The sequence below is a fragment of the Vidua chalybeata genome, chromosome 2 (genome assembly GCF_026979565.1).
Source record: "Vidua chalybeata isolate OUT-0048 chromosome 2, bVidCha1 merged haplotype, whole genome shotgun sequence".
In the NCBI taxonomy this organism is placed as follows: domain Eukaryota; kingdom Metazoa; phylum Chordata; class Aves; order Passeriformes; family Viduidae; genus Vidua; species Vidua chalybeata.
Genome location: NC_071531.1, coordinates 14,335,248 through 14,359,644, shown reverse-complemented (window position 1 = coordinate 14,359,644; position 24,397 = coordinate 14,335,248). Strand labels below are relative to the sequence as shown.

At 39.6% G+C, this 24,397-nt stretch overlaps 1 protein-coding gene across 1 annotated transcript in view; it reads right to left on the bottom strand.

Annotated features, from left to right (window-relative positions):
* The window catches only part of SMPX (small muscle protein X-linked), a 37,648-nt gene extending 13,779 nt beyond the window's left edge, over positions 1-23,869 (bottom strand). Inside the window, exons 1-3 of the mRNA XM_053935190.1 lie at positions 23,816-23,869; positions 18,359-18,448; positions 14,627-14,780 (exon numbers count right to left, since the gene is read on the bottom strand). Of these exons, the coding sequence (XP_053791165.1) occupies positions 14,640-14,780; positions 18,359-18,448; positions 23,816-23,854 (270 nt within the window). The 5' untranslated portion in view covers positions 23,855-23,869 and the 3' untranslated portion in view covers positions 14,627-14,639. The remainder of the gene's footprint in view (positions 1-14,626; positions 14,781-18,358; positions 18,449-23,815) is intronic.
* Between the last annotated feature and the right edge of the window lie 528 nt (positions 23,870-24,397).

Here is a 24,397-nt window from a genome sequence, read left to right as displayed (position 1 = left end):
CCTGAAGAGTTACTGCCACGATGCAGTATTTACTGATATGTTTTGACTGGGATTTATCTCACTGTAACAGTTATTTCCCTTTTTTCTTTTTCCCCACCAAAAAAAAGTAAATTCCCAAACGCACATCCTAACAACAATCAACAGTGTAAATAAACTAGATTCACCATTAACTCTTTGGGCAATGTTCTGTACTAAATCATTATATCAATAGAGTTGACAAAACCACAATTCATTTGAAAAGTAATACTTGGGGGAAAAATAGTCTTTATTAATGGCAAACCCAGAAAAACAAGAAGACAAAAGATTGTCAGAAAAGAGTTTTTTGCATTTTTAGCACTTCAGATTGCTGAAGCAGCTGAAGGACACACTGTTCCTTTACATTACTGTTGAGAAGAGGCTGGGAAAAGTAAAACAAGCACATTTCTGTGGTAGCCAGGGAAACACAGAAGGGCAGCAGCACAATCTACCTGCTTCTGCTATTGGAGTTAAAGGGAAAAAATGCAGCAAACCTCTACAGACCCTTTTTGAACAGAGGGCTGCTGCCCCTTGACCTGCCACCCTGGGGAGGAGGGATCATCCTGCAGATGCTCCCCTGCTGCTGCCTGATGTGCTCCCCACTTTAAAACTAAACTGAAATTAAAGTTACAAAGAGAATTCACTTCAGAAGCTTCCCAGAGGTGAACACTAGTGAGGGCTTTGCCAGGATCTGTGTTTGTTTGGAAGCCTGAGGAAAGGAACATAGCTCTGCTGTAATTCTGGCTCTTTCAGGACTTTTCCGGGATATCATGGGCACTTGGACACGTTGAAGGTCTGTGAGAGTAACACACAGTGTTGTGTGCTGCTTTGCCACTGAAAGAGAAGATGTGCCCAGAGATCCCAGTCAGCTGAAGTGACATTCAGTGGTCCTTGCTGGGCTCTGAAGGCAGGGGAAGTTACTTCTTCTCGACTGTGAGGCTGGTGTGGAGCCAGGTGGCTCCTCAGTACAGCTGCACTGCAGGAGCAGGGATGGGCAGCACTGGGGCTGGGGCCAGCCAGGTGCTGCCAAACCTGAAGCAATCCCTATCCCTAAGCTCTCTCAGTCTGATTTCTTTGCTCTCAATGCATTAGCAGCAAGCTCTGTGATCTTGAAGAGACTGAGAAGATACTCCTCTCCAAGAAAGACAAAAGAAATCTCAGATATCTCTATTTGAGCAGCAATACCCAATTTATTCATCCTGAATCCTGCCTCTTCTGCCACCTTACCCAGTCTGTACTGCAAATAACCCACATTCGACTCTCTGCTAGTTACAGTTTCTAAAAATGTTACTTTCTCCTGGTCATATGGCTTCTTCTCACAGAATTCATAATGTGTGAGTGAGTGTTGTTCCATATAAATATAGTGTACATCTGATATGCCTACAGATAATATCACAACACAACTGAACTATGATTAATTGTGGTACTAATCATCCACCTGTTTTCTTTCAACATAACTCTGGCACGTGCAATAAAAAGAGGGCCTGAGACAATGGTCACATCCCTGCAAATATACTCACAGATGAGACAGAAGTTGGCTGTAGTTTTATTTTCAATACATTTAAATCGAGACTTAGTGGTTTCTGTGCACTTTGCAAATACTTTTCCTGAAATTCTTAGCACCTTGTATGAAGCAAAATATATTGAAAAATACAGCAAATGGGAGGAAAAGGAAAGGGTGGTGAGAAAATGATTGCCAACTCAAAACCCAACATAGTTTTTACATAACCCACATCCTCTACAGCCTCTTCTGCATATTTAAGTCTCATCCTAGGTTTTATGGCTCCTTTGCCATGGAAAAGTGAGAGTTCTTAATCAGCTTGGGAAATTTGGCAGGCGTCTTGCACCTAACCCAGAGAATTGCCTCAGAGATGGAAAAGCATGAAGCCAAGACATCATATACAAGCTGTTAATTTAAGTTGACATGTTACTGACTGCATTAGAAAACTGTGTATTCTGACATCTGGTCTGTACAGGATATGTTCAATTCTTCACATTATCTCACTTCTTCAAAGCTATTGCAGGTAGTGGGGCAGTTTGTCTGTGGACAAGTAGCTTAATATGTGATACATAAATCCATAAATTTACAGTACATGTGCAGTGTTTTCATATCAGTAACTAGTGTGCAAATATATATATATATATATATATGTTGTGTATTAGAGTTTCAAAGATAAGCCCATCTTTTTCTAAGGAATAGATAGGTTTCTCCAAAACATAAATGAAAGTGGTACAACATGTTGCCTGTTGTGTTAATATTTGATTTGCAATCTGTGACAGGTGAGCATTTAGAAATGAGTTATTAGGATTGACTGGAAGACATATGGGAGAACCAAGCTTTCTCACGGCACCGTGTTTCAAAATAGAAAATTGTTTTTTGACTAAACAAATTGAAAAGAAAAAGAATATGTTTCCACAGACAAATAGAAGGAAAAGCTGAGAGGAATCACCTGCTGTTAAAAAACAGTCACCAGAGACCAATTATATTTTAGTTTTGAATTTGCATGGCCATGATCTACAATTTCTGTGGAAAATATTTCTTTTGTTCAGCTCGGCAGAAAGGCTCCTCTCAGAAGGTGTGCAGCAGCTTCTGCTCACACAGCTGTACCACCACAGGTGCTGGATCTGACTGCAGAAACACAGAGCCCCATTCATTCTCAGCAGTGAGCAATATGCACTTCGAAGATTCAAATTTGGACTGTGATTTTGAGATCCACTTATGTGATTTATGAGCACAGTTACCACTGAGTGACCTTGGGGTTGAGCTCCTTACCACTAGAGGACAGTCCCAGCAATCTGGATGCCTCAGGTGCAAATGGGATGCAGGTACTTAAATCCAAAATTGTGGTCCTCAAAACCATGAACCAGCTACATCATAACCTCAAACTGTGCTTATGCCCATCTAAAATGACCCGAGTTTAAATAATCTTGCTCATCTGAGTGCCAGGGAGGCATGTAAACCTGAGCAGCACCCAGAAGCTTGGTGGGTTTCCACAGAGACTGTCCCTCTCAGCACCTACTAATTGCATCAGACTGTACAAAAACACAGCAGCAGCCACCCTGGTTTCTTTCAAATCATAGCTTGAGGAGGCTGCTGCTACACAAATTAGCCTTTAGACATGGTACACAGTAATCCACAGGCTAAGGCACATGGAAGCAAGTTTCCTTAATGTCAGTTGAGCTCCACATTGCTAAGCTGCCATCAGGCTGACTTATCTACAGATAATTCATTTCTGCACAGAAGGTGAGCTTTAACTTGAAGTCTAGAAAGGGCCCCCCTGCCAAGCTAGTCTGCAGTCTCCAGAGAAGCAAGAATTGTGGGTTTTAATCCTTTTGAGCAAAGAAGGACCTGACCTGGTTTATTCATGCTTCCTGGCTGCGTATGTGTGATAACCACTGAGCCAAGGCAGAAAGGAGGGGCCACCAGCACATCCCTTCTCTTGTATGTTTGCAAATTTTTTTACTTGCTTTTTTAAAAAATTGGAGCATATCTGGAGGAGACAGTTCACACTATTTATTCAGGGTGATGGGAAATGTCTCCTGGCTTTACTGAGAACATTGCTGAAGCTCCAGGGGAAAAAAATCTGATTGTTTTCATTTTTTTTCTGTTAGCTATGTCTAAACAGCTTTCCACACAAGCTTCACCATGCTGCTTGCAGAAGTGTCTCAAGGGTTCGTAACAGCACATGCAAAACCATCTTCTCGAGATGGCAGAAGTGTGGTTTTCTGCAGGGCAGAAAGTTTCCGAAGGGATCTGTGTGATCACAGGCACTGAGGACTATGGGTGAGACAGGACTCTCTACCTCCATTTTCCTCTCTCTGTAACCTTGTACATCTCTTTACAGCCAATTTCCTGTTGGGAGGAGCCAGGACTTATCCCTGAATAATGCTAGAGGACCCTGGCAGGGGAAGACAGTTCTGGCCTTCATCTGTCCCTCGGGATACAGCAATTGAGGCAGAAGGCAGTGCCACAATGTGGGCCAGCTCTTCTCCACTCCTGCCTGCCTGCTTTCAGGGTCTAAGGTACTTCAGCTCCCCTCTTTAGTGATGGAGCCAGTGAGCCAGTAAGTGTTTAGAGAAGCTGGAGTTCAGGTAGCTGTTCCTTCTGGTAGATCAGGCAAGAGGATCACCTCCATGGCAAAGAGAACACTGGGAGATAGGGAGATGAAATGTCTCCCTGAGACAGGTCAGAACACAGGAGGACAAGGTGTTGTTCTGCCATCCTGGATGGCTATCTGGAGCTGCCTGCATCATTCTTCCCAACATGGATCTGGTCCCTGTGCTGCCAATAAAATTCCAGACACTGCTGAGGGATGTCAATGAATGCTCCATTGGCTCAACGTACTCTTCTGCCATGGCATATGATTTTATACCATGGACTTGCCTTGATGAAAATGGTTAAGATGCCAAAAATCTCACTGGAGATGGAACCCCAAGGACTTGACTTTGCTTCTTCTTTAGCTCAAAAATGAGGTTTTTAGCCCCAGGTCAGCACAAGGTTCTCTGAGAGCCAGCCTCCACTCACCTCTATGGTGTCTATTAAAGCAAGGCATTGACAAAGTTGGAGCTGATCACCCTATTTGTCATCCTGCCTTAGGGAAACAGGTGTTCTTAACTTCAACCCAACTGCAGATCACTTCACTTGGACATGACCCATGACTGCTTGTCAAGTGAGCTGTGGTGTTCTGTGGCCAGGTTTAACACAGGTTTGGCCAGGTTCTTGTTCTCTACACATGTAAGGCAGAACACAAACATGGTTTGTCACAGACTTTGGAGCATTCATGAGCTCAGCAGTGGCTCGGGTGTTATCTACTTATGTGTTAAACTGTAGTAACTGGAGACAGACAACACTTAGCTGCAGAATTAATTTGCCCCAGAGAAATTATTCACATATATGATAGCATATTGATTCTGTTCCAGAATAAAAATTTTAGAAGTATATAAAAAGCAGAAAGAGATGCACTACTACATTATTTGTTACTTTTTAAATGAAGGGCTTAAACTAAACTGTGATATAGCCACCCGGACTCACTTTACTTTCAGCAAAATGGACTGAAAAACTGAAAATATGTCTCATCTTCTCAGAGAGAGCTCTTCTTTTCTTGAGAACTAAAAGAGAGAAATATTACATATTTTTCAAAAATAAATGCTTCTATTCAAAGCCTGAAGAGACAGATCAATTCAAATATTTTCAGACAAAACCACAAAACCAAGGAAATTGAGAAATTCAAAATTAAAAGGTTTGAGATCCTTCATTAAGTATTTAATGGAGGTCTGAGAGCCTTCATTAATATTAGCAGAGGACATACTCTATCCCATCTTTAACAATCTTTGGGAAGGATACTGCACTCAAGAGCAGTGTGATTTGTAAACACAGAAAAACTGAAGGTGTTCTTTTCCCTATATTCTGCCTGTTTTAGCTCAAATATTTGGTTTCAAGTCTTTGCATATGCATTCTTTTCCATTTCAGTACATACTTTGTGTTGGTTTCATCTTCTGTACAAAGGCAGCACGTTTCAAAGCTTTGAAACAGCAATACCCAGTTATTGTCATCATCCTTCCCTCAGAACAGGAGCAGTTTGGCTTTGGGGAGAGCTTTTTGTTCTTTGATGTTTCCTCAGTAAAAGCAATTTCAGCAGCCCCGCTGTCCCTTTGTGCCCAGCCCCGTTTCAGTCCCTGGCTGCGGACACGGCTGCTCCTCCCGGGCTCATCTGCCGGGGAGCGGGGCGAGCCCGGCCAGCGCCTCCCTTCCCTAAGTGCATTCCCGGCCACAGCTATTATTTGCTCCGAGATTGCTTTTCTGTGCCCTGAAAGGCTCTGCAAACTCACGTGGGAGTAGCAGCAATTTTAAGACAAGGTGTGCTCCAAGGCAATAAACGAGAACAAAGACCCAGGAGAGCGAAAAGCTGAAGGACTCGATTTATTTCTTTTATCCATTGAATAACTGAATTATTAAATTAAAAGCAATGCTACATCAACTTTACCAAGGTGGGGGAGTAAGTTCTGAACAGCAAGACTGAGGGCTTTATTCTTGCTTTTCTGGAACCCATGTCTGTCCATGAACCTCAGTCAATTGTAGTCAGAAGCAAATACAGCCCTACTGTTACAACCAGTAAATGGCAGGACAAAAAAACAGGCATTATACTTGTTCCCAAGTTGAAGTAAAGGTTAGTTCAGCTGAATCTCCCTTCAGCTAGCTAAAACTCGCAGCAAATCAAATTTGAAAAATAAATTTTGACCAACACTGAGAGTAAAACAAATACATATTTCTGCAGGGAAATGCTCATTTATGCTGTGTCCTTTGTTCACGTGGAAATACAGCATATTTGAGACTCCTTTGGCAAATCAAAGGGAAATTAGGAGATTAAAACAGCAGCAGACAGGGTCAGCAAAACCCAACTGCACTGGAAGCTTAGCATTTCCTCAGTAGTGTTGACAGTGGGGCAGTGGATCTTGGGATCATTGTCATGGTGAGCTCTAGCTACATATGATGCTCTACCTACACACAGTGAGCTCAAACACTACAAAATGTTATTCTCTGAAGAAATTTGCAAACAAGTGTGGAACAGAGGTAGCCTTGGCACCAAAAGAACTACATTTTTTAAAAGAAGGCACACCAGGAGCAATTTGGTGGCTGAAGCAGAGGTAGTCCTGAGTACAAAGCACGGCTTGGGACACTTGTAGATGGCCTGCTCCTGGACAGGGGTGACAAGGCTCATTGAGCCAGTTCTGCAAGAGATGACAAAGTACAGTAATGCGGTAATTTATGTGGTTTTTAAGCACAAGGCTGTGAGAACATAATTAGGCAGTCTTCTATCAAATGAAATGAATAAAATCTATAAAACAAAATGATGAGGCACTAAATTTAGAAGAAAATTCGTTTGATTATCACATCAGAGCTGAGATATTTCAGATCATACTGTCAACTTAATTGGCTACAATTTATGTAGATTTGATAAAACTATCTGAGCTGTTACTAATGTGAGAAGTCACACTTCATGTATTCTAGAGCAGTTAGCCTTTTCACTCTGATGTAGCACTGAAAACCTTGTGCTGAACACATTTGAACTGTATAGGGTGGGAATGACTGGAATTGCTTGTTATTTTGTGTTCAGATGATTTGTGTCATTACAGTGTCAGATTGCTCCAGGCATACCTAACACCGGCAGGACAGTTTCCAGGAAGAGAGAAACAGCATTGCTCTCATCTCACTCGTACCTCTCTAACAGTGATCAGTATGATCTCGTTCCTGCTCTCCAGTTTCTAATGTCCACAGTTCCCTGGTTACAACTAGTTCTCCATGGATTTATTTGCATATGACTTGGGATAGGTGTCTTTCAAGTCACAGGACCTTCATCTAAATACTTGGACCTGTTCACACAGTAAATAACTGAAGTTTTAGGGATTCCTGGTATTCTGTTCTGAGGTTTCCAAGAGGAGTACATTCCAGTAGTACCTGTTGTTAGATGCTGTAGTTCATGGGCTAACTCTTAACACATCTAGCAGAGATAAGCAAGAAAAAGCCTGCTGACTGTATTCCTTCTTCACACTTCACTGATCCTCAACATCTGGTATCTCACAAGACCTCCTGCCTTTCTGAGCTTCTTCTGAGGGATGTCACCCCAGAAATTGCATCTCACTCAGACAATTGAGTGTAAAGTTTATTTTTTATGAAAATCTGTCATGAACAGCATGAATGAAAAGAGAGGGGTTATTTTATAAAAGAGTCTAACAAAAGTTCAGGACTAAATAATCAACAGAATGACCATAGGGAAGCAGTTATTAAATAGCAGTGACCTATGAAAATTTTCAGCTTTCAAACAAAACTCTTGGACCTTTCTTCCAGAAATGGTTCTCGCCTGAGAACAGAGCAGAGATTTGTGGGTCCACACTCCTAGCATTGGATGCATTTTGTTACTTTAAGTACATTAATGTTTCAAAGGGAGAGGCTCAATGTAGACATTTCTCCTGTCTCTGTGTAGAGGCCTGTCCATCTCCACATGTCTGCAAACTCTCTTGTGTATGGTGTAGATAGAGCAGTTAGTAACATGCTCAACTTCTAAAAATTAGGACACACTTCTTCAAGTTATTACTTTGGGCTTGTCTCTTCCAGCAATAATAGTAATAAAAAAAGCTCTGCTTGAATATACAGTTTGGAAATAAAAGACTTTAATTTTTTCATATTTTTTTGTTTTGAAAAAATACAAGCATCTGTTATTGTAGTTTACTTTGAAGTAAAATGTTTTCTGATTCTTCAGTGTTTGTTTTGAAGTTATTAGTCAGCTTCCAAAACCACAAAGCAGAGTCTTCCTAACTAGTTTATGTAGAAGCATTTGTGCTTTATAAGAATGTGCCCTGTTCTTTACTTGGCAAAATTAACCTCCTAACACACACCTTCAAGCCTTCTTGGGCCTCTAGAAGGCAGGCTCTCTCCAGCCTGTTCTCCCCCTCCTCTTCCACAATTCAGCTAGAGAATGAGAAGGAAATTTCTCCTTGACTTGCAAAGCAGTGATGTGTGCTGGGGCTTACCACAGCATTGTGCTGGGCAAGAGACTAAATTCAGGACAGACAGCTGCAGGCCATGTTAGAGGAAATTGGGCTGCTTTGGCTGGGGTGGAATTAATTTTCTTCACAGTGGCTGGTATGGGGCTAAATTTTGGATTTATGCTGAACACAGGGCTGATAATACAGACATGTTTTTTATTATTGCTGAGCCAAGGCTTTTTCTGCTTTTCCAACAGCCACGTTGATGAGGGGCTGGGGGTGTGTGGAAGGTTGGGAGGAAGCACAGCTGGGACAGGTGACCCCAATTGTCCAAAGGGATATTCCAGACCGTATGGTATCATGATCAGTATATAGTGGGGGAAAGAAGGAGGAGGAGGAGATGTTTGGAGTGCTGGTGCTTGTCTTCCCATGTCACTGATATGTGCAATGGGGCCCTGCTCTCCAGGAGATGGCTGAATTCCTGCCTGCTTTTACAAAGCTGTGAATTAATTCCTTGTTTTGCTTTGCTTGCTTGCATGACTTTGCTTTACCTATTAATCTGGTTTTATCTCAGCCCACAAGTTTCTCACTTTTACCCTTCCAATTCTCTTGCCCCCAACACTGGTGGGCGAGTGAGTGAGTGCCTATGTGGTACCTGGTGGCTGGCTGGGGTTAAACCATGGCAACTAATTTTTTTCTTCTGATCGCAGAAACTCTGGGAAACAAAAACATGCTTTTTTTTTTTTTTTTTTTTCCTCGAGGAGGTAGCAGGATTACAAAGATTCCTCTGATACTAAATAATGTCCTGGACATTCCATTTTTCTCTTTGAAACGAAATTTCTAGCTCTTCTGTTTTAAAATGTGAAAGCATGTCTTAAGTAGACTCAAAAAACCTGGAAGGCAAACCAAAAGAACTTTAAATATGCTATTAAAAATCCTACAAACCTCCAACTACCTAGTTTCTTCGGAAAATTTTACAAGAAGAAGGGACCTGACAAAATTGGTGGCTGGCCATGAAATCCTTGAGTGCTGCTGGTCTGGGAGTTCTGAATCAAAACCAGCAGAATGGTAGGAAACCATAGATAGAAGAAGACAAGAAGCACTTTGAAATTAACACTGGCCACACAGTGAGTATGAGTCACTGGGCACCACCAAGAAGAGCCTGGCTGTGTCCTCTTTTCACCCTGCCTTTAGGTACTTATGCACACGGAGGAGATCTCCCCATGACCCCTCTGACTTTGGCAGGAGGGTCCTACAGAAATGCATGATGCACATTCTGCGCCCCATAGTTCCCACTCCAGGAGATCTTATCTCCTGACCTACCTTGGCATGCAGGATTCCCTTCTCTCACACAAGCTTTGGCTGCTGGGACTCAATTAAATGAACACATATTCCTAAAACTGCAGTGTTATTTCAAGAGCTCACAGCAGGTCAGAGTTCCTCTACTAGCAAAGCACTGTTGTTTTTCTGGAGAAAAAAAGCAATAACCTTGCTTGTAACTGTACTACAGTTTAACTGTACTCCTTGAGCACAGGAATAAGATGCAAACACTAACCTGTGTGTCAGAGCAGGGGCACCAGGAGAGGTAAATAGCTGCTGCTAACTGAGGGGCTGCTTTAGAGCAATATATAGTAGGAAAGTGCAATTAAATCTTTAGTGGGCAAAGTTATAATGTGCATTTTTAGCCTGGGGTGATCGACACATTTTTAAATGTAAATAATTAATAGCAACACCAAGGAACATCTTGTGTGTATGGATATAAGACCTTTATTCCCCAAGGAACTTTTGTTAGGGTTTTCTCCCCTTTCTTTTTCCCCAAGTGATGCCAATCTCAGAGACTGCTCTGCTGACACGATTTCTCATTTTATGTGGGGCAGAATTCTCTGCATAATGCAAAGGCTAACCTGCCCTAGGAAGCTTTTGCTAGTTCTTCAACCTTCAAAATACAGTTCCCTTGCTTCTGTAACCAGACAACAGCACTACCTTCTACCTACTACTATCAAACCACCCTCCCCAGCTCCGGGTAAAGACAACAATTTGTCTGCAAGTACTGCATCAGATGGTGAGAAACCATCTCATCAACATTGCAATGGGGATCCTGACAATTCCTTTCTCCAAACACAATCTGAATACAATGCTAGGAGTGCTGCCCCTATGTCCATGACAGACTGTTTTGTAACTTCAAGACAGTAAATTTCTCTTTCTGCCTTTTGAGAAGTTCTTCCACTAAGAATGTCTTCTTCAAGAGGAAAGGACTAGACCACTTTAGCTGAAGGTTTAGGTGCTCTGAAACCAAAGTCCAGCATTTAGACTCCATGGCCCTTTACCATAGAAAGATTTGTTACACAGCCCTCCACACTTCAGAACACAAAAGGTGAAGGGATACAGAATGAAGAATGAACAGGAGTTGCAGAAGTAATGGGCTGCCATGATCTGTGTTCTCAGGTGAAATGCCAGTTTGTGCTCAGGCCCATTTTCAAGTACAATCACCATACTAGTTATCACATGAGATATCACAACAATTGGCAATAAATCTCAGGCACAGCAGACTCCATTTGTCACAAACTAAATGCTTCCTACCATTACTTATTCAATAGGGCATATATTTTTAGTGTATGATATTTTGCTACTATTTTGTTTTGCATATGCTTCACTTCTGTGCATGTAGAAATGCCCAGGTGTGAAGGGAGCAGAAAAAAAATCTGTAGATGGAGAAAATGGAAATGAATCATAACTCACATTGTGTATGAAAACTGGCTGCGTGTAACACATCATGTACAGGTATGGAAGAAAAAAAATCTTTATGACAGATGATGCTGATTAGCTAATTATAGATGATAGACCAGATCCCCATAAGGGATGACTACAGTAATATCTTAACTGAGGAGCACTTGATGGCCTTCAGTGGATCCAGCTTCATGACATCTCCCTAATTACATTCCTCCCACAAACTGTTCTACTCACTACTATGATCTTAGCAAGTCTATTCATGTTTCCTAATTTGGTGAAGAGCAAGACCAAAGATCTTTAACAGAAGTTGCTCTAAAGTGCAAATTAAGTAGGGATGGGTTTGCAAATAATGAACTAACCTAATGCTTTGTAGGTTTCTTATTTTTGCTGCTGGGTTTGCTTTCTAAACTGAGCAAGAAAACATGGATCAAAATTAATACAAAATTAATCATGTTAGCTTGCAATTTACTGAAACTAACCATGAAATATGACAATACAGGAGGTAAAGTTGGAAATAACTGCTGTGATTCTAAAAGCTTTGATATCTGTGGCATGTTAAAAGTGTACTTGTGATTTTTTTTATTGTATCATATTATAGGATCACAAAATATTGGAAATTATCCAGAGTATTTGGAGTTATTCTAACTGTTTCAAGTAGGTATTTCCTACAGAGTACCACAAGAAAGAAAAAAATAATATCAAAGGGAAATCCCTCAATAGTGAATATCTGAGAAGATTATAGTACTGATGTAAGATATAATTAATTTCCAAACTGTGAAAACCAAACCAAACCTCATCTATCAGTACACACTCTGCACAGGCATACTCCATTGACCAGTTAGTTCACCATTCTTTTGAAATCATCACAGCCAAAGGATGATCTCTAACCCCTTCTTGTAGATGGAGCAAAGTATCAGGCATATGTGACTGTGAATTTCTTGCAGACTGAGATAATCTTCTCTGGATTTGCTTGATCAATCATAAAGCAGCTCTCTGACAATATCATATTTTATACAAGGCTGCAGGCCACAACATAAGCATTGGATCTGATGAATTTCCTCTTATAGGGGACAGTCCTTAGATTTAGTATCACTCAAAGCTGCTGGATGTGGCATATGATTAATTTACATCTCAATTTTATGTGGAATTCATGCACATGCTTAGTTCTGCACAACATCCAAACTCACAGGCTCCAGCGAGTACTGTACCTGCAACTCCTGTGGAAACTGAGTTTTCAGATATGATCTGTGACTGCAGTACCCAAAATCTAGAAATCTGTATCAATGTCAGAACTTGATAACCAATACATCAAAAGAAGGACAGAGACAGAAATTACTTCATAATAACCTCACTGCTTTCAAGATGCCCTTTACTTTGCTGAGCTTTCTGTAGAAAACTTTAGACTGAACATCTGAGCATGCCCTAAATGTTTCTGTCAGATTCTCAGTAAGGTAATTACTAAAAAAACTTTTAAATGTTAAAAACAGCAATCATCTGAGAATAAATATGGGGCTAAATTTACATTGCAATATCTCTTACAGGAAAAAACCTCTTTAAAGCCTCACATTAAAAATTCATATTTCTCTGGGCAGTGCTTTAGTGAAATGACTAAAATGTTGCATTTTACAAAATGTTATTCTTTCCTCCCAAGTTTCCTGAAGAGAAAGACTCTGTTGCATCTTTAAAATATCAGGAACATTATGACACAGCAGGGTAAAAACAAGAAAAGACTCAATACTCTTTCCTTCCAAATGGCGCATTTATGCTGTACATAAAAACTAAGTTAATGATGCAGAGAGCACTGAGGTAGTGCACTCAATTTATACACCATTTCTTTTAAGATTCCTGGTTCTTAGCACTTCTGCATTCCCAGAACCCCTTTGCATTGCTTTCTGTTTTCCTCTGGTCTTCATTTATGTTTCTGTGTAGTAAATTCCAGATGATTTTCTCCTGCTCAACTCCTCTGCCTCTCTTCAGGATAAAAAGGATTTATCAGTCAGTATGCACAACTAGCAATTGAGGTGAATATTATGTGACACAACTATCTTTTTCTTACTGTAGCCAGGGTGGGTTTTTGTTGGTTGTTTTTTTTTGTTTTGTTTTGTTTTTGTTTGGTTTTTGTTTTTTTTTTTTTTTGCATTAAAACTTCTCTGTACATCTGAGTTTTCATTGTAAGTGCCTGACACATCTTTACTGACTCAGGCTTTTCAAAGGAAATAAAAGGATAATTTCATGGACAGAAATTATCATTAATTTCTATAAGTTTTAGAATGTAGAACAACAAATGTTTATGGGTCTTGTTTGAAATCAGATATAAATTATTCTGAAGTTGGCACTGAAGTGCTGAATATTTTGTTTTAAATAAAATGATCATAGAGTGGTTTGGGCTGGAAGGGGTCTTTAAAGGTCATCTAGTCCAACCCCTCTGCAATAAGCAGGATCATCTTCCACTAGACCAGGAAGACTGCTCAGAGCCTCATCCAGCCTTTCAATGTTTACAGGGATGGGGCATTTATCACCTCTCTGGGCAACCTGGTCCAGTGTTTCATCACCTTCACTGTAAAAAACTTCTTCCTTATATCTAGTCTGAATCCAACATCCTCAACCATTACTCATTATCCTATGACAAGAAGACCTACTAGAAATTCTGTCCCCATCTTTTCTAAAAGCCCTCTTTGAGTACTGAAAAGCTACAGTGAGATCTGTCCAGAGCCTCTTCTTCTCCAGGCAGAACAACCTCACTCAGTCTGTCTTTCCTAGAGATGCTCCTGCCCTCCCTTCACCTTTGTGACTCTCCTCTGGATTTGCTCCAACAGCTCCTTGTCCTTCCTGTGCTGGACTACAGCAAGTCCTGGAGTGACACAAATAGCATTGGGTATGTTTGTGTGATCAAATACATGGAACCATTAGTATGTAAATTTTGAATTACATACATAATTTAATATCAAATAACTAATATTCCAAAGGAGATTTTTAAAAATATTGACCTACTTGTCCATCACTGCAATAAATTTATTTGCATTGTAAAACATTCATTTGTGGTTATATTGTAAAAATACAAGTTCAATATTTTGCAAAACTGGAACTTGTGCTTATGAAGCAATATGCTCTTTTTAAGGTGGCTTCAATGTTCCAAACACACCAAATTCTCAGTATGCTGAATAGACTACTTCAGGCTGGTTGATGGATGTCATATATCATTGCATACAGTCTCCAACACGATCTATGTTTGAAGTAACAGCAAATCCCAATTATGACCTCTAATGTTTTTTCTTTGAATTATGAGCTGTGACTCCAGGTCCATTGAAGTAATTGAAAAGCCATGTTTTTACTTAGAGAGGTTTCTGGATCAGCCTGCTCCTCCTAGAGCCATGCAGACAAGCTCTCTCCTACTCACCTGCTTCTTCCAGCTACTGTTCAGCTTTGGGGACATATTTCAGCTCACTCTTTATGTTCTGAATCTCTGACAAGTTGACAGCAGGACCTGGAAGCTTCTTAGCTCCTGGGAGCAGCTTCTTCTCTTTCTCCTCCTCTGTTGAAGCAGGAGCATTCTGCACAAAAGGACACCAGTGACCTTCCTGCTGCAATAGCAATCTCTTGATCATGAGCACAGATCAGTTATTTGAAAAACAGGAAATGATGTTTTTATGCTAAGGGCAATCCCAGTGGAAATTAGGGTGTAGGCATGAAGAGACAGGTTACTTTTTGGTTGTTGTCTAAAATGTCTAACAACATTCTAAAAAGAATAGAAGATGCTTAGTGTAGAGGAATGAGGATTAGAATGGGTAAGAATTCACAGTGCCAGGCAATTACTAGAAAATAACTGACTGGAGAATTAAAGGCAACTCCAAATCTTTCATATTTTAGATGACAAAAAAGTAGAAGAACCATTTTTATCATCTAACTCCTTTGAGAGTTTCAAAGTTGCCAGACACTTGGAGAGGAAGTTCATCATGCACTTCTGCAGCTCTGGAGAAGAGCTGTGATAGTAGGTTATGGGCTCCAAAAACTCCATGCACGTTCAACATGAGTTGAAATTTAACTTTTCATAACCTCATTTGCAAGACCAGAAGGGTTTTTGCCATTTTATGTTTGAATTAGGGTAGTGTTGCATGGCTATTTTGCTGACACTGTAAAAATGCCAGTTAAATAACAGCAATTACATAATAGTGAGCAACTCAGCTAATTTCCCAATGGACCACAGTATTTCAGCCCTTGGTACTTCCTCAGCTGTACTATTGCTTCTAGGTGAGTAGAGCAGGTATTTAGACCATTTCTACCCTAGACTGGGTAATATTTTGAAGGAGTAGATTTCCAAACATGAGTTTATTGTTGTTCCAGCCTGTTGTGTATTTTATAAAGCTGGCATACAGGAGGAATCAAATACATGTAGAGATTAATTTATATTTTACTACAAATAATTTCATGATGAAATTATCTTTTCATTTTTGATTACTCTGTGAATGTCCTATTGTGATGGGCTTTTTAGAGTTCAATCATGACTTAGATTTATTAGCCACCCTTCTTGAAAAGGTGTCAAATATTATTGGCCAGTAGACATCTCTTTTTTTGTTCTCTATTGACTAATAGACTACATGCTAATCAGGAAGAAGAAGAAGACTGCAATGTCAAATAGTATTGTAGTATTGTCAAAGGTATTGTAGAAAACTGTCATTTTCTTCCTATCTGATTTTTAAGGACTTTCCTAAGATCACCATATATAAGAAAACCAAAGTGATAATTACATTTCTTAGCTCGGTACACTTGTATTATCTTTCCCCACATTTTAGCCAATACACAATTAATTAATCCAAGATAATACTAATAATATTTTACTTTTTTTTTTTTGCTAAATTATTTCAAATCCTAGCCAGTAATTCAGCACCAGGAACTGTATGTACTGCCTGTTATGTGGTTTAATGATCTAACATCCTGAAACAGTAGCAAAGCACAGCAAGAGAATAAGTAAATTGATACAGAAGCTGTTTGGAAGGATGCACAAAATTGTACCAGTAGTCAAAGATGCCATGAGCTTGTATTGTTTCCTTTGACAGTTTTCCTAGCTCATCTGAATAATCAGGTGAAAAAAGCACTCCTTGAACCCCGTAGTACTTATTAGTACATAGCAGAAACTATGTAAAAAAATACCATTTCAAGCCATGTGCAATACCATTCCTCTTGTAGAACAAGTGGTGCAAGCTTTGCACACATTTTGGAGACTTTGTGCTCCATAAATTGTTGTCAGCTTTCTTTCCCAGCCTCAGGTGTTTGCTATTTATGACCTCACTGCTCCCTGTATCACTCACTCCATGTGCAACACATAGCCGAGGTTAGACTAAAGCCTTCAGTTTTATGGAAGGAAGCCTGAAGAGTCACTTAAATATCCAATAAGGGTTAAAAAATACAAGCATGGGAAAGCTCTGACTGAAGAAGTGTTATTTTCTGTAATTCCCACCCTCCATTTCTTTTCATGTTAACATATCCGCTCCACTGACCTTCAAAAATATACATTTCTGACTCCACCACCCCTTTGAGTAAGATCTGTATTCCCCTAATCTCCTCTGTCAAGGCTTTAAAATAGAGTGGAAAATGCACTGTTAGCAGTGATTATGCACTGTTAGCAAAAGTTGTCTAAAACCGCTCTTAAAAATCATGAGCTGTATGGCAAAACTTAACAAGATGAGAAAATTGAAATGACAAGTTCACTGGTAGCATTTTTATTCTATTCCTATAACAAGATCTTTTTCTGTAGTGTTTAATCCCATTGGTTTGGTTGAGTATTGCCCATAAAACCTGAGCTAAGAAGTTCCATAATGTCCATCTCCTAGAGAGTATTCATACAGCTGAGAAACAAAGCAACATTCAATTACCCAAACAAATGCAATTATCAGCACCTGTCATTTATTTTATTTCTCAAACACTACTAGAACTCACATATGCTATATTAGTTTCTGCTTAATAACATGCACTCCTTCACCAGTTTAATTACTGCAGAGAGAATATGCTTTGATTCCTTTCCAAGGGAGAAAGCCACAATATGTGTTCAAGGTCATTTTGTATGTTTGTTTTTAAAATCTTCTTAAGACCCAAGTCAGCCTAGGTTTGATTATTTTGGGAAAGTTCTCTGTAAACAGAGCACAGTTTATATCAAAATATGGCAAAATTCAGAAAAAAAAATCTGACTGAGACAGGAAAAGAAGCATTGGCTCTTACATAGCCTGTCCTGCCCTTGGCTGTGAGGAGCAGCGGGAGCTCTGGCCCAGCAGGATGAGTTCTCATGTAGGGATTGTGAATCCAAACTATGTAAACTGGCCAGGAAACCAGGAATACCCATATTTTTTATCTTGCTTGGAGTATCTACCACTACCTTTTCTTCCACTGTGGGTGTTAGGGTCTCATTTATTATTGAAGTTAATGGTAATTAAGATGCTTTAATATGATTCAGAAATATGATATCTGTGTTTAATCATAACCTTTATGACCAATGTTAGTTAAGGTATAAATTGGATTTTATATTCAAAACTCAGTGTTAAACACTTCCTGGAAAATACAAGCATGAAAATACAGAATTCAGTCTAAAATGGAGTATTTTCACCACTGGGCAGGTAAATGGGTTCAGAATTTCTGGTTTAACTTGTAAGCATCTTCACATTCAATTTCTTCTTGTTGATAAACCTTCCAAAAAGCATTGTGTTTGAAAACCTGTTCCAATACTGGAACAAAGCTGTAACAATAAATCACACCACAGGGCGACAGGTAGCAGCAAAGTCTTCCAAAGCCTTGCTATAACTTTTCCTGCTGTATCTCATCAGCTCCCATCTAGACAAATACTGCTGGTGAAATCCTGGCTCTCTCTCCTAACAGCAGATATCATCCCACTGGGGAAGCAGAGCTGCACACCCTTGGAACAGTTTATATTCCTATAGGTGCCTTGGCACCAAAAGCAGAACTATTTATACATGAAGGGTTAGTAAGTGGCCATTTATTTCCATGAATGATCAGTGCATGTTCAGCTGTGGTACCTAAGATTGGTATGTGGAGCTATAAGATCACTTTAAAGGCTTTTTTCCATTTTATGGCAGGGATTCTCCTCAGAAAAAAACAAATCAAAAAAACTTTTTTTGCTTACCCCCTCCACTTCTTCAGGTGTAAATTCTTTTCTTTTATGAGGGTGGCCCGCACCAGGTCGAAATGCTCCCATTGGGATGTTAATATTAGCCTGTGAGAAGGAAATTGTGATGCATGTAATAGTGACTGATAAATAAAGATACAGTTGGTAAATGGCAAAACTCGAAAGGAGTGGGACAAGCATACAGACATTTATCATGGTTTCCAAGCACTTATGCCTTCAATGTATGCATCATCACACCACTCCTGTGGAAAGAGAAGTGCTTCCATCTCCATTTAAAAGAGAGAAAGTGAAAAAACAAACTAGAAAGCTTTTGAAGTTCTGCATTTTAGACTAATGTTGTCTGATTTCATTGGACTTTTAAACAATGAGTACTGGACACTAAAGTGTCTTTAGGCACATGGGTCTGCTTCAGTTTGGTCAAGGTCAAGCAGCAAGTGAGTGCCAAAAGCAATGTTTAAGTGTAAATCATACAAATCCTTCAATAACACCCAATGACTGGACCACTCTCTATTGTCCAATGACACCAGTTTTCACCTCACTTAATCAAAGGAATCTTAGAAGGGAAGCCTGCCCTGGGTCATCTTAAGCCATAAGTATTTAAAATGTGATTTTACCAACAAAATTTACCCATGGTTGGTACGAACTGCAAATACTTGAACTAGCTCCAACACCAGGCACACCACTGGCCCCTGGCTTCTGCAAACTCCCTCCAGAATTATACCCACACAACAGCATCAATCTCATATTTTACTGGGGCAGAAAGCCAGTAGCCATAACATAATTGGGGCTGATAATGGATATCTTAAAAGTAAAGATTTTGGGGAATAGAATGGCACAAAACACTGCTTAGGAAAGAGCAGCTGAAAAGTATCCATTTCCCAATGTGACCCAGGCAAGATTGTTTTAAAAGTCAAATGGCATGATCAACTAAATGCACAATTTATACTTATTCTTATCTCGTGATCTCAGAAGAGAAGCTTCTCCTAGGAAATGTCATCAAAATACCACGACTCCCACTGGTAAAACCTGGGGTTGAATCGATAATGTTACGGAGAGGAAGCAAAGAACCTTCTAACAGCGAGCTCTGTTCTTGTCCTTTACCATCTGACTGATCTGCACTAAATGAAAATGAATAATCCCATCCTTCTGCTCAAGTTATGGTCTTGCAGATTGTGACCCACTCAGGCAACCACAGGAAAACAGCTCCTGGTTTTCAGTAACAACAACTGTTCTGACAGCTGTAATCAAATGATGAGCAAATGAAGAATCTATCTGCCAAGAAATGAATGCTTTTTCCTGTATTCTACTTACCTGTTTCTCATTATCTTACTTATGCAAGATGACACTGTAATTTCAGTAGGGCTGCCAAATATCTGCAGGGTCACAGACAACTGGGTATTTGTTTCATAAAGGTTTTCCACTGGGCATTAGTTTAGATATTGTGAAACTTTTTGCCTGCACTTTTTAAGTTCCCAGGGGACAGGGCATTTTCAGCCTCACAATTCCTAACTTATTATCTCATTTATGGGTGGAAAAAACCCAGCTTTGCCATTTCTAGTTTTAAACAACTGCCCCACCAAGCTCTGGTCATCTCCAGACAGATTCGATTTTTGGAATGGGAAACTTCTCTGCAGATTACAGCTAGCATGGTCATGCAAGTTTGCAGAGTTGAAACTGTAAGAGATATCTCTCCTTGTGGTGCACATCCTGGACTTGGACATTCCTTCCCCTTGGAGGCAGCCAAAGCAGAAGCCAGCCTCCCATGGAACACTACAGCCCTTGCATTTCCCACTGTGACTGACAGACCAACAGTGACTAAAAGTGGTTCAGAAAGCAAAAATGAACCACCAAGTCCCAAGCTGCTAATTAAATTCAATAAACCACTCTTTGGTCTGCTTCAGCACTTTCCCAGTAATCTGTGTCACATTAAAGCAGTTTGTACTTTTTTGCCTGCATGAGAGACATTCATGTCAGCGTTCAGGCAGGAGGTACACAGTCATGACAAAATAACTTAGTAAAATGAGCATCCTTTAAGACATAGTTAAAAACTGTTTGTATCTGATAACACATACTGTAAATTAAAATATTTACATTATGAAATGAAAATATGACATTTCCAAACAATTCCTGACCACAATTACCAAAGGCCTGAGCTGTGAATCTCTCTTTATCCAGTGCTGGTCCTGTCTCACAGATGAGCAGCTGTGTAATGGGTGTGCCAAATTCTGTACACCAGCATAGCTCTGCAAGGACTTGTGCTGTGTTCAGCATAATTTCACAATTTTGTTTAAAAAATATGTTTCAAGACTTTTGTCACCTGTGAGTTGAGATGGAGATATGACCCTAGGGGATCTTCATCCAGTAAAATGCTAAATAGGAAATTTTCTGTTCTAGACTTTGGAAATCCTAAATTATAATTGCTTTAGACAGACTTTCTAGGTGTGATTGTTATGTTTAACCATGCTAATTATGAAAACTACTGAGTTTGCCACTTCCTTTGTTTGAAAGGCCTACCATATTCAGTGTCATTGCAGTTTTTGCAATGACTGGGGAGGTACGTGCACTGATGTACTCTACCAGGGTCCTTCTGAACAGACCAAAGGGAAATTACCTGTAAAGATGACATACTAATATATTCCTGGTTTGACTCAATTGAGTTGGTACTTCGAGATTTTTTGGTGTGTTCTTCTTTCTGGTTATTAATAGAGAGAGGGTATTAAGGGTAGGATACAAGTGATGCAGCTGTGCATAAGGTGAGGACTGTTATGGATAAGTCCTTCACAGTATCACAGCCATTCCTGGATGGATGATGATGGATGACTGAGTAATCTGGAAAGACACTTTTGTATAAATGTATTTAATTACAAAAAAAGGAAAGGGGAAGGGGAAGGGGAAGGGGAAGGGGAAGGGGAAGGGGAAGGGGAAGGGGAAGGGGAAGGGGAAGGGAAGGGGAAGGGGAAGGGGAAGGGGAAGGGGAAGGGGAAGGGGAAGGGGAAGGGGAAGGGGAAGGGGAAGGGGAAGGGGAAGGGGAAGGGGAAGGGGAAGGGGAAGGGGAAGGGGAAGGGGAAGGGGAAGGGGAAGGGGAAGGGGAAGGGGAAGGGGAAGGGGAAGGGGAAGGGGAAGGGGAAGGGGAAGGGGAAGGAAAGGAAAGGAAAGGAAAGGAAAGGAAAGGAAAGGAAAGGAAAGGAAAGGAAAGGAAAGGAAAGGAAAGGAAAGGAAAGGAAAGGAAAGGAAAGGAAAGGAAAGGAAAGGAAAGGAAAGGAAAGGAAAGGAAAGGAAAGGAAAGGAAAGGAAAGGAAAGGAAAGGAAAGGAAAGGAAAGGAAAGGAAAGGAAAGGAAAGGAAAGGAAAGGAAAGGAAAGGAAAGGAAAGGAAAGGAAAGGAAAGGAAAGAGCAGCTGTAGAGAAAACTGAATGAAATCCAGAAACAAACAAACAACAAAAACAAACAGCAAAAAAACCTAGAAACCTCCTCACCCTTACCTCTGGGCAAAGCCAAGAGTGTTAAAGATAAAATAATTTTCATTCAGAGCTGTTCACAGCCTTTAACACACTGAGAAGGGGAGGTCAGCAATTGTTTCAAGCAATTAACATACTTTGGTCCTCTATTGCCCCAAACTACACTTGGGACCAATTGCTGCCTTTAACTCTCACACATCTGTATTTAGTAGCTATTGGGAAGTGAACATTTTTGTCTATATCTAGTACAGTCAGAAAAAAGTCATTTCAGACACAGAACACCATGAAACACTTCAGTTAGTGAGGTGCCACTACATTCCCATTGCTGCAGCATGACGTGCATTCCCCAGGGCACATCAGTCCTATTATACCAGCACACAATAGCAAAGAATCATAAGATATGAATCACAATGTATAAAAGTAATGTGACATTTTGAGTCATAGTTCTTAGACTGCTCAAAGCATAACAAGCATCATTTCAAGTGCAAGTCTCCCTACTAGAACCACCTTTTACATGATGCTTAATAGATATATTTTAAATTTTTGCTGTAATTTTTCTCATGATTCAAATTACCTTTGCAAAAATTAAAGTTTCTTAAAATATTACACCTAGTGCTTAAATTTAATGCATTTTTAAAATTAACAACCTAGGAACATTGTTTATATTTAGAAGTTGGAAGCTATCCTAGAAATAAAATGCAGCCTCTCATTACATCTCTAAGAAAAAAATGTAAACCAATTAATTCCTTAGAAATATATGTATGTACCTATGGAGTTTAAATGTAAAATGTAAATAAATACTTTTCAGTTATTAAAGAGCCATATTTTTTCATTAATCCTACAAACATTTCTATAGTCACTGTAAAAGAGGGATGAAAATTTGAACTGAGTCAAATCAAAAGTCTAGCAAAATAGCATTTTTTTTCTAATTTCAACAGAATTAGAGTACAGTATTTTGCATGCCTATTTCAGCAGAATTGATGATGATGATGATGATGATGATGATGATGATGATGATAAAAAGAATCTGCATTTTCATAGTGCCTTGCATCTTCAGTATGCTGCCTAGCCCCTGGCTAATTAATCTTGATACTCCAATCCATTGCATTAGTATTATCTCAAGAAAACTGAGAACAAAGAAGACTTCAGAAATTCCATTTTGTGTTTCTTAGGTAAGGCAACTTGAACTCGTAGTAAAATTTCATTGGAAGTGCATTTTACAAAATACATGAGAATTCTGTAAGATTCTTCAGTTCAGAAGATATTTTGGCCTTTTGACAAGAACCATTCATAACATGAACTAAACACGTTCTTCATGACCTTACTTCCTGATGATGTTGGGATAATTCTCCAGCTGTTTCTTTTACAAGTATGCAACAATCAACTCTATCCTCATAAGCAACAAGTATGCAACAATCAACTCCATCATCCTTCAATATATCATTGAAGAGGTATGTGGCAGACAAGAATCTTTCAAATTAAAAGATCAACATTTCTCTCATTTTCCTTTGGCTTCTAAATAAATGCTTCTTAAACAATTATTTGAACTTGAGGGTTTTTCTCCTTAAGAATGCAGCCATGAAAAACTTCACAACACCCATGCTATCTTTTTAGCCTCTAATTCTCCCAGCATTATATTGGTTTTTTGGAAAATCTAATGGTTGCAGGAATTATTTTTACTTAACAGTTATGCAGATGCATTACCATCTTTTGCTTAGATGATCCTCCAATAGGCATAACCTAACACTGCAAAGACCATGCAAACACATGATTAATGAACCTATCTGATCCAGTATTTTTTGTCAGCTCAGATCAAAAGATGATCTCCAGGTCACACTTTTTCAGTGCTTTCATATCTACTAAGCTTTTCACTTTAACAGCATAACCCCAGCTAGCACTCCTGTGGTGCTTTGTCTGAGTAAAAATGCAGTCTGCCAAGCAATGGAGGATGAGATTTATTATTTTATTATATTAAAAACATAAATGCTGTCTCTTACCTGAATGGCTTTGACATGTGATGCTGGTTGTTTTGACATTTTTACAACAGAGGCTTATCCCTGCAAGCAAAATTGGAAAGTGTTACAGGCTCTGACATTCTGATAGCTATGGAAGATAAGCTAGAACTTAACCCATGCTGCCTCTTGACAGGCATCCATTTCATCTGCCCAGCTCCTGTTTCCATCTCAGTTTCCAAACTGCTTAGTTATTCCTTCTGATATCAGGAGGAGACAGAACACCTGAGCTTCACCAATTAATCTTTCATAGCCACAAATGAAGCTATCTCTTTCACATTAAAAACAATAATGAGTAGAGATAAGGAATCTCTCAAACCTTAACAGCACTGTAAAATGAGTAAGAATTAAAGGAAGCTTCTGAGGACAAGCAGACACAATATGTATGTGGGAATTATTAGAACTTTCAGTATAAGCCTTCTCTCAAATAAAATGTAACTTGTTAGAAAATTTTGATAAATGCAGACATAACCATTTTCTGACTCAATCCTTGCAAATCTTTAATGCCTGTGGACTGAAAGTGATCAAGATGGTCAAGCAGAAAAGTTCTCTCTGACAACTGCTAGA